The sequence below is a fragment of the Leopardus geoffroyi genome, chromosome B3 (genome assembly GCF_018350155.1).
Source record: "Leopardus geoffroyi isolate Oge1 chromosome B3, O.geoffroyi_Oge1_pat1.0, whole genome shotgun sequence".
Taxonomy (NCBI): Eukaryota; Metazoa; Chordata; class Mammalia; order Carnivora; family Felidae; genus Leopardus; species Leopardus geoffroyi.
Window position 1 is genome coordinate 70,922,220 of NC_059337.1, and position 14,699 is coordinate 70,936,918.

At 38.2% G+C, this 14,699-nt stretch overlaps 1 protein-coding gene across 1 annotated transcript; it reads right to left on the minus strand.

The window, feature by feature from the left end:
* Positions 1-11,285: 11,285 nt before the first annotated feature.
* LOC123583676 (olfactory receptor 4K15-like) lies at positions 11,286-12,260 on the minus strand. Its single transcript, XM_045450820.1, has one exon. It carries the CDS (start codon positions 12,255-12,257, stop codon positions 11,286-11,288), a length of 972 nt encoding a protein of 323 aa, XP_045306776.1. The 5' UTR covers positions 12,258-12,260.
* Positions 12,261-14,699: the final 2,439 nt, after the last annotated feature.

Here is a 14,699-nt window from a genome sequence, read left to right on the forward strand (position 1 = left end):
ATCCAATGTCTCATTCAGGGCCCTTGTTTCTTTACTGACCGTGTGTCTAGATGATCTATCCATTTCTGTAAGTGGAGTGTTAAAGTCCCCTGCAATTACCACATTCTTATCAATAAGGTTGCTTATGTTTATGAGTAATTGTTTTATATATTTGGGGGCTCCAGTATTCGGCGCATAGACATTTATAATTGTTAGCTCTTCCTGATGGATAGACCCTGTAATTATTATATAATGCCCTTCTTCATCTCGTGTTACAGCCTTTAATTTAAAGTCTAGTTTGTCTGATATAAGTATGGCTACTCCAGCTTTCTTTTGGCTTCCAGTAGCATGATAAATAGTTCTCCATCCCCTCGCTCTCAATCTAAAGGTGTCCTCAGGTCTAAAATGAGTCTCTTGTAGACAGCAAATAGATGGGTCTTGTTTTTTTATCCATTCTGATAGCCTATGTCTTTTGGTTGGCTCATTTAATCCATTTACATTCAGTGTTATTATAGAAAGATACGGGTTTAGAGTCATTGTGATGTCTGTATGTTTTATGTTTGTAGTGATGTCTCTGGTACTTTGTCTCACAGGATCCCCCTTAGGATCTCTTGTAGGGCTGGTTTAGTGGTGACAAATTCCTTCAGTTTTTGTTTGTTTGGGAAGACCTTTATCTCTCCTTCTATTCTAAATGACAGACTTGCTGGATAAAGGATTCTCAGCTGCATATTTTTTCTGTTTAGCACACTGAAGATATCGTGCCAATTCTTTCTGGCCTGCCAAGTTTCAAAAGAGAGATCAGTCACGAGTCTTATAGGTCTCCCTTTATATGTGAGGGCACGTTTATCCCTTGCTGCTTTCAGAATTTTCTCTTTATCCTTGTATTTTGCCAGTTTCACTATGATATGTCGTGCAGAGGATCGATTCAAGTTAAGTCTGAAGGGAGTCCTCTGTGCCTCTTGGATTTCAATGCCTTTTTCCTTCCCCAGTTCAGGGAAGTTCTCAGCTCTAATTTCTTCAAGTACCCCTTCAGCACCTTTCCCTCTCTCTTCCTCCTCTGGGATACCAATTATGCGTATATTATTTCTTTTTAGTGTATCACTTAGTTCTCTAATTTTCCCCTCATACTCCTGGATTTTTTTATGTCTCTTTCTCTCAGCTTCTTCTTTTTCCATAACTTTATCTTCTAGTTCACCTATTCTCTCTTCTGCCTCTTCAATCCGAGCTGTCGTCGTTTCCATTTTGTTTTGCATTTCGTTTAAAGCGCTTTTCAGGTCCTCGTGACTGTTCCTTAGTCCCTTGATCTCTGTAGCAAGAGATTCTCTGCTCTCCTCTATACTGTTTTCAAGCCCAGCGATTAATTTTATGACTATTATTCTAAATTCACTTTCTGTTATATTATTTAAATCCTTTTTGATCAGCTCATTAGCTGTTGTTATTTCCTGGAGATTCTTCTGAGGGGAATTCTTCCGCTTGGTCATTTTGGATAGTCCCTGGTGTGGTGAGGACCTGCAGGGCACTTCCCCTGTGCTGTGGTGTATAACTGGAGTTGGTGGGCGGGGCCGCACTCTGACCTGATGTCTGCCCCCAGCCCACCACTGGGGCTACAGTCAGACTGGTGTGTGCCTTCTCTTCCCCTCTCCTAAGGGCAGGATTCACTGTGGGGTGGTGTGGCCCGTCTGGGCTACTTGCACACTGCCAGGCTTGTGATGCTGGGGATCTGGCGTATTAGCTGGGGTGGGTAGGCAAGGTGCACAGGGGCCGGAGGGGCAGGCTTAGCTCGCTGCTCCTTAGGTGATCCACTTCAGGAGGGGCCCTGTGGCAGCGGGAGGGAGTCAGATCCGCTGCCGGAGGTTTGGCTCCGCACAAGCACAGAGTTGGGTGTTTGCACCGAGCGAGCAATTTCCCTGGCAGGAACTGGTTCTCTTTGGGATTTTGGCTGGGTGATGGGCGGGGGAGATGGCGCTGGCGAGCGCCTTTGTTCCCCACCAAACTGAGCTCTGTCGTCCGGGGCTCAGCAGCTCTCCCTCCCTTTGTCCTCCAGCCTTCCCACTTTCCAAGCAGAGCTGTTAACTTATGACCTCCGAGAGTCTAAGTCGCGCTTGCTGTGGGAACACAGTCCGTCAGGCCCCTCCGCTTTTGCCAGCCAGACTCCGGGGCTCTGCTTGGCCTGCGAGCCGCCCCTCTGCCCCGGCTCCCTCCCGCCAGTCCGTGGAGTGCGCACCGCCTCGCTGCCCTTCCTACCCTCTTCCGTGGGCCTCTCGTCTGTGCTTGGCTCCGGAGACTCCGTTCTGCTATTCCTCTGGCAGTTTTCTGGGTTATTTAGGCAGGTGTAGGTGGAATCTAAGTGATCAGCGGGACGCGCGGTGAGCCCAGAGTCCTCCTACGCCGCCATCTTCCCCTATCCTAGAGTATCTTAAATACAGTTCTTAGGATTTTGTAATTGTTGGAAAATGGAATGCTACTCACCTTTTCAGTGCAGGGGAATATGCTTTAGGATTATGTATCTGGCAGGGGTTGGGGAATTAACTAAAGCGTATAAAACACTAGAGGTGAGTACTTCAAAACTCTCTTGTATGCCTACTGAAGTTGAGAATGGGTATAGATGAAGAAGGACAAAGGAAATAAAAATTTTGGGGATTGGATATTCAGACTTGATTGTCTGCAAGCAAGTATCAAGAGGGAAAGAAATCAGAATATAAAAAAAACCCAGGAAGTACCAGAGGGATCTCTAGTCCAGGGCATTTCAAACTTTGATTCAGGGAACCCTGGAGGTATTGTGCAAGTGGCCCAATGTATTCCTAAAGGGAAGTGAAGGTTCCAGATCTCCCTCTAATCTACCTTTGTAAGACCAGGTTTACGATTATCTGTTGACATAGTAAGCTCCTATAGTTTCACATTTTAACAAAAAGTTTGTCAGTGCTTATTTTTATTTTAGCTGAGAAAAAAATTAAGTAGGTACCTTCTGCACATGAGGAAATGAAATTCAAGGAAGTTGAACTGTAGAACAGATCTGAGGGTAAAAACTATGTCTCCTAACTGAAAGTCCAACCCTTTCCACCATAGTGGACAAATTAGTTCAACCAGTAACAGTATTGGAAAAAGGGTGCCCCTTGCAGTAGGAATATTTTGTAGACTTTTAGATACTCAGTAGCTGCTTATAAATCACTTTGAGGAGGGGACATTTTTGCTTAGAACTTTTCTATACGTTTGGGAAATAAATTAGCTTTTTATTTAGAACCTTTCTGTGGAATGTGAGTAAAAACATAGCTTTTACTTTCACTATGTTTATGCAGAGAGTGTTTTTTGGCCTTAATAGCAGTAAAGCCTATTGATTAAACAATATTTATTGAATGCCTACCATGTACCAGGAAATTTTCCAAGCTTGATGGATATAGCAGTGAATAAAACAAAACGCCTGCCCTCAATGCAGCTTTTATCAGGTAGTTGGGAGAAGCAGACAATGAACAAAATAAATAAGTATGCAATATACCTTGTCAGATGGTAATAAATGCTATGGAGCAAAATATAAAGCAAGGAAGCGTGATAGATACTGTTGAAGGTGTTGCAGTTGTAGATGTAGTTGTTAGAGAAGACTTCACTGAAAGGATTCATTTAAGAAAAGACCTGAAGGAAGTGAAGAAGTAAGACATGCAGATATCAAAAGGAAGAGCATTTCTTCCAGGAGGGATATCAAATGCAAAGAGCCTGAGGTAGGTGCCTGGAATTTTCTAGAAACATTAACAAGAACAGGTTGACTAAAGCAGGGCGAACAAAGATGAGAAATGTTTGAGTCAAATTAGAAGAACCAGACATATTGGGGCTTACGGGTCACTGTAACAACTATAGTTTCAATATGCATGAAACAGATGAAACCTTTGGAAGGTTCTGAGCAGAAAAGTGAAACAATATGACAGATCTTATTAGGATTACTTTAACTGCCATATTAGAGTAGACTGAAAAGTGTGGAAACATAGAAATTTACTAGGAGTAAGAACTTGTAATAATCTAAGCAAATGATGATGATTTGGATCCGGTGGTAGCAGTAAAGGTTAGAGGTTGTGAGAAGTGGTCAGATTCTGAGAATACTTTGAAAATAGACTAAGTAGAATTTGCTGATCTATAACAAGAGATGTAAGAGACAGTATGGAGGATAATTCCAAAGCCCTTGGACTGATCAGTTGGAAAGATGAAGATTACATTAACTGAAATTGATTTCTCCATTTACTTGAAGGAACAGGTATTTGAGGGTTTTGGGGGAGTCCAGTTTTAGACTTGTTAAATCTGGGACAGAGGATATCCAAGTGAAGATGGATAATGAAGTCTGGAAATTGAAGGAGAGGTCCAGTTAAAAATATAAAGCTATATCTCATCACCATATAGTTTTTAAAGCCTTGCAGTTAAATGAGATCAATGGTGGAGAAAGACTCATGGTAAAGACTCTCAAGGAATGAGCTCTGGGGTAATCTAAGAGGTCAGAGAAAGGAGGAGGGATCCAAAAGAGATTCAGAAAGCACCTCCAAAAATATATAAAGGAAGCCAGTGTTCTAAAGGCCAAATGAAGAGTGTTTCAACAGGGAGAGTGTGAGCAGCTGTATCAAATATTGTACAACTGTGATAGATCAAGTAGGATGAGGATTGGGAATTGATCTCTGGATATAGCAATAGAGAAGTCACTAGTAACCTTGAAAGAAGCAGTTTTAGTGGAATATGGAGATAAAAGCCTTACTGGAGTGGGCGCAAGAGAGAAAAAGAAGAGAACTATTGGAGGTAGCATGAACAAGTCTTCAGAGGTTTCCCCATAAATATTTTGTTTATGGACAAGGACAAAGTTGAGAAGTGGAGCAGGAGCTAGAGAAGAATTGATAACAAAAGGTTTTTCTTTTTTGCTGTTTCTTTTTATTTAAAAAATGAACTGTAAATGGTGAAAAAGTTCAAGAAGGAAAACAAAATTGATTACATAAAAGTGAGGGAAAAACTGGTTGAAACCTTGAAGCCCATGAAAGAAAACGATGAATTAAAAAAATCATCTGGGTTGTTTTTGTTTTGTAACAAATGCAGAAGACAATGAAAGTTATGGAGATGCTGAAAAAAATCATGTATATGAAGGAACTATCAAATTATGTTAGCCTAAAGAAAGACAAAAGAAAATCTTAAACACCTGCCCAAATATGTAATGACCTAATCAATGATTATAAATTTTAAAATTTATTCTGGGAAGCTACTCTAAGACTGGTTCTTCTATATGGGAATTTTAATTAATTTAAAATTGATCATTGTCAGTGACCTAAAGTAATAAGTAGGTATTTAACATGTATAATTTGAATTAAAATCTTACATTTTAATTGGAAAAAGTTGATGAGGAAATATAATTCTGAGTGCTCCTTTGGGCATTTGCAGTATAAGTCATGATCCTAACTTGTGTTTGATACACAGAATCCATTGAATATACTTTCAAATTAATAGATGTAAAATACAATAATGAACAATTAATGTTTTTTTTCCATTATGGTTAAATTCTTATTTTCTCATCTTCTTTAGTTTACTTATCATAATTGAATGAATAAATAATTTAGTAAAAGAGGACATTATATTGTAGAAGTACATGTATAGAAAATTAAATACTTTTCTGTAAGAGAAAATCAGACCTCAATAAATAGATTGTCATATTCCAGAGTGGAGAAACTGAATATTATTATATAAACAAAATTCACGAATAGTTTCAAATAATTATGCAATCCAAACTGAGCCACACTATGATATTGTGCGAAGTATATGAGGTATATTGACAATTTGTTTCCAAAATTAATTAACTTATTTATTTATGTAAAATATGTTTATTGGAGTGTTGGTGTGTAAAAAACAATAGGGGGACCTCAAAATACAACAGCAGAAAGTTATTTAAATTAGGAATCCCATTACAATTTTGTAACAACTCTGAGGTTATGCTATGCTCGCCACAAGTGTAACTACGATTTTTACCATGCAACACTATTTCAATATCATTGACTGTATTCCCTATGCTGTACCTTTTATTCCTGTGACTTATCTGTTCTATAACTGTAAGCCTTTATCTCTCACTTCTCTTACCCATTTTGCTCATGCCTCCATCTTTTCCCTATGGCAACCATCAGATTGTTTTTGTATTTATAGGTCTGATCATACACTTTGTTTCCTTATTCATTTGTTTTTTATATTCCACATAGAAGTGAAATTGTATGTTGTTCATCTTTCTCTCACTTATGTACTTAATATTATACTCTCTAGGTCTATCCGTGTTGTCACAAATGGCAAAAATCTCATCTTTTTATGGCTGAATAATATTCCATTGTGTATATACCGTATCTTCTTTATCTATTCATCTATCAATGAGCACTTTGGTTGCTTCCTTATCTTGACTATTTAAAAATTTTTTTTCAACATTTATTTATTTTTTTGGGGACAGAGAGAGACAGAGCATGAACGGGGGAGGGGCAGAGAGAGAGGGAGACACAGAATCAGAAACAGGCTCCAGGCTCTGAGCCATCAGCCCAGAGCCCGACGCGGGGCTCGAACTCATGGACTGCGAGATCGTGACCTGGCTGAAGTCGGGCGCTTAACCGACTGCGCCACCCAGGCGCCCCTATCTTGACTATTTTAAATAATGCTGCATTTAACATAGGGGTGCACATATTTTTTCAAATTAGTGGTTTTGTTTTCTTTAGGTGAATAGCTAGTAGCAGAATTATTGGATCATATAGTATTTCTATTTTTTATGTTTTTGAGGAAACTTAATACTGTTTTTCACAGTATATTAACTTACATTCCCACCGACAGTGCACCAGGGTTCCTTTTTTTCCACATCCTCACCAACACTTTTTATTTCTTTCCTTTTGATGCTAGCCATTCTTACAGATGTAAGATGATTTCTCATTGTGGTTTTGATTCGCAGTTGCCTGAAGATTAGTGATATCAAGCATCTTTTCATGTATCTATTGGTCATCTGTATATCTTCTTTGGAAAAATGCCTATTCAGGACCTCTGCCCATTTTTCAGATTGTTTGGGGGATCTTTGGTGCTGAGTTGTATAAGTACTTTATATATTTTGGATATTAATCCCTTTTCAGATACATTAGGACTTTTAATATCTGAGAAAATGTTTATGATATAAGGTATGGAATACACCAGTATACTTACAATATTAAACCTGAGTGACCACAGTTGACTCCAGTGTTGCTGCAGAAATGAGGTGTTTTAGGCCAGTTGTCACCTGTCTCTGTTGCTGTTACCTGGCTGTGTAGCCTGGGTGGGGACCTGGCTCAGTGTACCTGCTGCCTTTATCCCCTTGGCCACCTCCATCTGTGCTGGTAAACTCCCATCTGCTCCTGATCAGCTCAACTGTACTTTTCTTATTCACAATGTGAGCTATACTTCATACTCTAAATGACAGAGTTCCAAAATGTCATGCCCAGCATCCTAGTCCAGGATTTAAGGTTTTTCCAAAACCAGAGGAATACACATTCATTGGAATATATGTTCAGTGCATCTGATTTAAGTTCCTGTGATGGGTTCATGGCAAACTTTAATAATTTTCCAAAGATTCATAAAATAATCTCATAGTCTGCCCTGTACTTTTTGAACAGAAGGGCTCAGTTTATAATGCATGTTGTTTCCTGCTACTTTACTTGAAGCATGCAGTGGTATGGATAATCCTGATTTGGGTGTTTACAAAAGAAACCCTTGCATTGTGAAATGAACAGAATAATTGGCATAAAGCCTCAAGAAGAACCAAGGATAATATGTGATTTTAAGGAAGAACACAGGGGTTGCCTGGGTGGCTCAGTCACTTAAGGATCTGACTCTGGCTCAGCTCATTATCTCACAGTTTGTGAGTTCAAGCCCCGTGTTGGACTCTGTGATGACAGCTCAGAGCCTGGAGCCTGCTTTGGATTCTGTGTTCCCCTCTCTCTTTGCCCCTCCCCTGCTCTCTCAAAAAATAAATAATAAAAAAATGTTTTAAATACAAAATTTTAAAGAGGAAGAACACAAGGCAACTCCAATAACTTTTCCTTACTATGGAGCTATAGAGTTAATACAGTTTTCACAGTATGACAGAAAAGATACTGCATGCGGCATATCCGTAGCAGTCATTGCTGTCTGGGTAATCTTTGATTACAATGATAATACCAAGAAAGAAGCAACAGTACGGTACAACCTAAAAATCTAAGATGACAGTGACAGTGTCCCATGATGAAGTTCTTGGGACAAGTTACACAGTCCCAGTGAATGCATAGCATGAGTAGTATACCTCCCCAGAGTAAATGTTAGACTGTATTTTTTTTTTTATCAGTTGAGGCTAACATTCTAGAGTGAGACCATCTTGGAGGAAGTTGGGGTGGTGGTACATGACACTGGGGCAACAAAATATGTTTCCAGTTCATAATGTTGAGGGATCTCCAAAGTAACTACATTTGCATTTCCTGCCTTCCCTTTAGACTGGTGTGCCCCAAAAATACCTGATACAGAGCATGTACGATGGGAGTCTTATTCTGTTTTCACATGGTCTTATTGTCAGATGTCTAAAGCTTCATGTGCTCCCATATTTTGATGTCAACACAATTTTACAAATAAAATGGTAAGAAGAATAAATGGTACCAGACCAACATCAAGTGATTTTATAAAGCTGTACAAAAATGTGTGTGAAGACTCTTAAGTTCTGTATGAGGGGCAGAAAAGATGAAGGTGAATTTTAAAAGTATTACCTTGAGGGGCACCTGGGTGTCTCAGTCAGTTAAGTATCCTATTCTTTTATAAAAGAGTATATAAAAAATTTATATATAAAATATATTGTTATATATATATATATATATAAATTATATATAAAATTTATTGTCAAATTGGTTTCATACAACACCCAGTGCTCATCCCAACAGGTGCCCTCCTCAATGCCCATCTCTGACTTTCCCCTCTTCCCCACACCCCATCAACCCTCAGTTTGTTCTCAGTATTTAAGAGTTTCTTATGTTTTGCTTCTTCCCTCCCTGTAACTTTTTCCCCCTTCCCCTCCCCACTGGTCTTCTGTTAAGTTTCTCAGGATACACATACGAGTGAAAACATATGGTATCTGTCTTTCTCTGCCTGACTTATTTCGTTTAGCATAATACTCTCCAGTTCCATCCATGTTGCTACAAAGGGCCATATTTCATTCTTTCTCATTGCCACGTAGTACTCCATTGTGTCTATAAACCACAATTGCTTTATCCATTCATCAGTTGATGGACATTTCGGCTCTTTCCATAATTTGGCTATTGTTGAGAGTGCTGCTATAAACATTGGGGTACAAGTGCCCCTATGCATCAGCACTCTTGTATCCCTTGGGTAAATTCCTAGCAGTGTTATTGCTGGGTCATAGGGTAGATCTATTTTTAATTTTTTGAGGAATCTCCACACTGTTTTCCAGAGCGGCTGCACCAGTTTGTATTCCCACCAACAGTGCAAGAGGGCTCCCATTTCTCCACATCCTCTCCAGCATCTATAGTCTCCTGATTTGTTCATTTTAGTCACTCTGACTGGCATGAGGTGGTATCAGTGTGGTTTTGTTTTGTATTTCCCCGATGAGGAGTGACGTTGAGCATCTTTTCATGTGCCTGTTGGCCATCTGGATTTCTTCTTTAGAAAAGGGTCTATTCATGTCTTCTGCCCATTTCTTCACTGGATTATTTGTTTTTCAGGTGTGGAGTTTGGTGAGCTCTTTATACCTTTTGGATACTAGCCCTTTGTTCGAAATGTCATTTGCAAATATCTTTTCCCATTCAGTCAGTTGCCTTTTAGTTTTGTTGATTGTTTCCTTTGCAATACAGAAGCTTTTTATCTTCATGAGGTCCCAATAGTTCATTTTTTGCTTTTAATTCCCTTGACTTTGGAGCTGTGTCAAGTAAGAAATTGCTGCAGCTGAGGTCAGAGAGGTTTTTCCCTGCTTTCTCCTCTAGGGTTTTGATGGTTTCCTGTCTCACATTCAGGTCCTTTATCCATTTTGAGTTTATTTTTGTGACTGGTATAAGTGGTCTAATTTCATTCTTCTGCATGTTGCTGTCTGTTAAAGCACCATTTGTTAAAGAGACTGTCTTTTTTCCATTGAATATTCTTTCCTGCTTTGTCAAAGATTAGTTGGCCATACGTTTGTGGGTCCATTTCTGGGTTCTCTATTCTATTCCATTGGTCTATGTGTCTGTTTTTGTGCCAATACCATGCTGTCTTGATGATTACAGCTTTGTAGTAGAGGCTAAAGTCTGGGATTGTGATGCCTCCCGCTTTGGTGGTCTTCTTCCATATTACTTTGGCTATTCGGGGCCTTTTGTGGGTCCATACAAATTTTAGGATTGCTTGTTCTAGCTTTGAGAAGAATGCTGGTGCAATTTTGATTAGAATTGCATTGAATGTGTAGATTGCTAAGAGTATCCTGCTCTTAATCTTGGCTCAGGTCATGATCTCATGGTTCATGAGTTTGAGCCCTGTGTCAGGCTTGGCACTGGCAGTGTAGAGCTGCTTGAGACCCTCTCTCTCTCTCTCTCTCTCTCTCTCTCTCTCTGCCCCTCCCCTGCTCTCTCTCTCTCTCCCTCTCAAAATAACTAAAAATTAAAAGAGTATCACCTTGAATTTTTGTGAAATTATTTTTTAATGCTAAATGGATTTTTTTTTTGATGGATTGCACGAACTTTTTTATGTTAAATGTGTGAAAACAGGAATACTCATAGGATTGTTTTACTACTGGAACTAAATTAGAGATTACTTGGAATATTTTAGACCATAAAAGAAACAGCATTTTTTGGGCACCTGGGTGGCTCAGTCAGTTAAGCATCCAACTCTTGATTTCGGCTCAGGTTATGATCTCACTATTCGTAAGTTCAAGCTCCACATCAGGCCCCATGCTGACAGTGTGGAGCCTGCCTGGGATTTTCTGCCTCCCTCTCTCTCTTTCCCTTTCTCTCTCTCTCTCCCTCTCTCTCAGTAATAAATCAACATTTTTAAAAATAAACATTGTTTTGTTTATCCAATATGGATATCCACTGAAATTTTTATGAAATTATTTTCATAAAATTTAAATTACATAATAATTTGTGAAACATCCTGTCACTGATTTTAGGTAGCATATATAGGCAATTTATTAGATTAGAAACTGCATAATCATGTGAGATTTCTTTACTCTAACTATATAACAAAGAACATACATTACATTTATCATTTCAAACAAATAAGGTAACTTTTAAAACAATGGTAACAAGAAGAGAAAAATAAGTCAATGTTTTCTCAAGTTTCTTCTTGTCTGCTCAATTCAGCAAATCTAGTCTTGTGAGAGACAGGTGGGAAAGCAGCCTGTAACTCACATACCTGGTCTTCAGCTTGTGCATTGCTGATTTCACCTCTTTGTTTCTCAATGTGTAGATAATGGGGTTCAATATAGGTGTGAAGACCGTAGAGAACACAGAAAGGACTTTATCCACTGGGAAGTTGCTGAAAGGCCAGGCATAGATGAAGATACAGGGCCCGAAAAAGAGGGTCACTACAGTGACATGGGCAGTCAGAATACTGCGGGCCTTGGCCCTGCCCACTGAGGAATGATGTTGTACAGTGATTAGGATGACTGTGTAAGAGATCAGCAAGAGTAAGAATGAAGTCACCCCCATGAGACCACTGTCCAAAAGCATCAACAGTTCAGGAACATAAGTGTCTGTGCAAGCAAGTTTAATGACCAAGGTAAGGTCACAGTAATAACTGTCCACTATGTTTGGGCCACAGAAAGGCAAGTTTATAGTGAAAGCTAACTGGCTCAGGGAGTGCATGATCCCAATGACCCAAGAGCCTACCACCAGGACTGTACACTTGTACAAGTTCATGATGGTTGTATAATGGAGAGGTTTGCATATGGCTACATACCTGTCATAAGCCATGGCTACAAGAAGCACCATCTCACCACCAGCAAAGACATGGAGCAAGAATATCTGGGCCATGCAGCCCTCAAAGGAGATAGTCTTAGATTCATAAAGGAAGTCATGAATCATCTTGGGGGTTGCATAAGTGGCTAGAAATACATCAAGAATAGAAAGGTTACCAAGCATGATGTACATGGGTGTGTGCAGGGCAGGTTCAGAAATCACAGTAAGGACAATGAGGAGGTTGCCAAGTACAATGGCAATGTATAAGAAGTTAAACAACACGAAGAAGAAATACTGGAGCTTCCATGAACTACAGAGTCCCAGCAACACAAACTCAGCCACCCTAGAATAATTTCCTTGATCCATGGTCTCAGGCTACAAGAGAAGTACCTACAGAGAGAAACATTAATAGATTATTATCAACAGCAAGAAAAGTAGACCACAATACTGAAGGGTTTGTCTCAACATTAAAATGATTTAGAGCTAGTCCTATTAGGAAATAGTTTATCTGTAATTTTGACAGATATTTCTTCTGTCAGTTGTCCTTACTAATGAAGGAAAGCTATGAGGTGCAAAGGTAGTAAATCAACAACTCCATTTCATATATTTGTGGGTTAAATCTGATGCTAAGCAAATAACAGATCAGTATTACAAAACCACCTTCCTTCCTAGTACTACCTTCCTTGCCCTGCTTCTGTTCATTATCCACTTGGGATTACCAATAAGCAGCCTCGAGTCTTAGAGAATTCTCGAGACCACGTTTGCATTTACTTATCTTTTCCACTGTGGCTTTTAATATGGTTCTCCTTTGCCTCTGTCCTTTGTCTACTACTTAATCTCAACAACTACACCATTAAAAGTGTTTAATACATATTTTCTCTGAAGTTGTGATAGCTGTTTTGAAGTCAACTTCCTTGAAGCTAACATTGTATTATATGAAAATAAGTAAACAGAGATGCCAAATACATCAGAACAGAATATTGATATATAAGGTAATTATAGCAATGAAATGCAAAGATCTGATTTAGTTAAGGTAGTTGAAAAGTAGACCACTTGAAGGCCAACTATAACATGTTATTTTTCACTGCAGAAAACTTCCAAAGGAAGTAATTATATCCAAGATATAGAATTTGTAGGCTTTGATTAGGATTTCTCTAACTTACTAAAATAAGGTACATTCTTTGAAAAATATTCAACAACACCATACTTTCTCATTAGGCAAAAATTGAGATAATTAACAATAAGAAATAAATAAGATAATACATAATTGAGATAATAGCTTGCTGATAGATTATAAAATAATCAATTCTGCTTCTGTTCTGTCTGCAACTTCTTTGGAAGAATGGAGAAAACACTTCCAAAGAGACAGAAAAGGATTTGAGATTGATTTTTTTTTAATTTGTGTTTAGAAACACAAGAATATTTTAACTGAAAGGAAGGCAATTTTTTTATATATTTTTAAGAAAGAAGACCCTCACTTTTCAATTTTTGTGTTATAATTAGAAGTGATAAGTGTCAATCTCTGTAAAAAAAAAAAACTGTGGTAAAAAAAAGTGATGTCAGTGGGAAAAACTATTTAACTTGAAAGTGTTTTTACATGCAGTACGTGAGCATCAAACTTTTCACAACAATATGGTGAGGAGGAAGTTGTTGTCCTTAGTTTTCATATAAGGAAATTGAGACTCAGAAAGGTTAACTAATATGCTCAATATTATACAACTAGCAAGTAAAAAATCCAGGAACTCATTCCAGTTCTTCAAAGTTCTTTTCACAGTCCTTGATAGTAGAATCTCTAATGAAACCTAAAGAGTATGGTTTAAGAATAGACAAGTGGAATTATCAAGATTGGAAAATGAGAAATTAGTTTAAGAAGTTGATGCAAAACCCTATTAAATATTTCTAAATGTACCATAAATGCACTTTGTGATAACAGCACTTTCTAGTTACAAAGGTAGGAGGGTGATATATATTTTGTTTTCCAAAATGGTTAATGCTTTTTGCTTAAAGGGATAAATTCTAGCTTAAAATTTATTAACCTGGAAAACCTTATTCCCTGGTAATATTTGCTAACTGTGTTGTTGCTATATTGAACTTTACAGAGATTCTCCCCCAAAGAAGCATGAAAAAAAAAAAAACAGTCAAGTGAATGAACAATGAATGCTGTGACAACATAACTAAAATGGAACCATTCCAAAGAATATTTAGATCAATAATTATCACTTGGAGTGAGAAGGGGAATCTTCCCTGGAGCATTCTCTTGTGGGGAAGGGAATTCATATTCAAAAGGATAAAGTATGGGTTTAAGAAAAGATTGGGAGTAAAACTCTTCTTGACCATATTTTTTTAATTTATTAGTCAGTCACCTATGAAATGACAACTTTATTTTAGTGAAAGTGAATGAGAAATAGATATGGGAGACAAGAGAAGAAAAATGTCAGAAATCTTCACAGAGAGTGACACTGCATCCTTCTACTGAATGCCAATTTTGTCTAGGTGCTGGACTGGGCTGGGATGAACTAGGATAAATATAAAGTGATGTTAGTATGTTTTTGTAGAGTCTCCTTTACTCCATTTTTTGGAAGAAAAAAAACTTAGAACCAAAACTATCAGCTCAAATGTTACAGAACTTGATCCTTAAACCATTTTCCATTATACCCAAGTGAAATTTTCTGTACCACACTAACATGTATGTAAATATTTTGCCGTCAGGGCGAAGAAATTTTCACAAAACTGTAAGTCCACATATTATAAGCCATTGCTCTAAGTTTTTCTTTGTAGTTAAAGGTCATATTAACATTTTCCAAAGAG

Excerpts from the sequence above, each read along its gene's own strand:
- LOC123583676 (XM_045450820.1), bottom strand. The coding sequence starts at position 12,257 with ATGGATCAAGGAAATTATTCTAGGGTGGCTGAGTTTGTGTTGCTGGGA.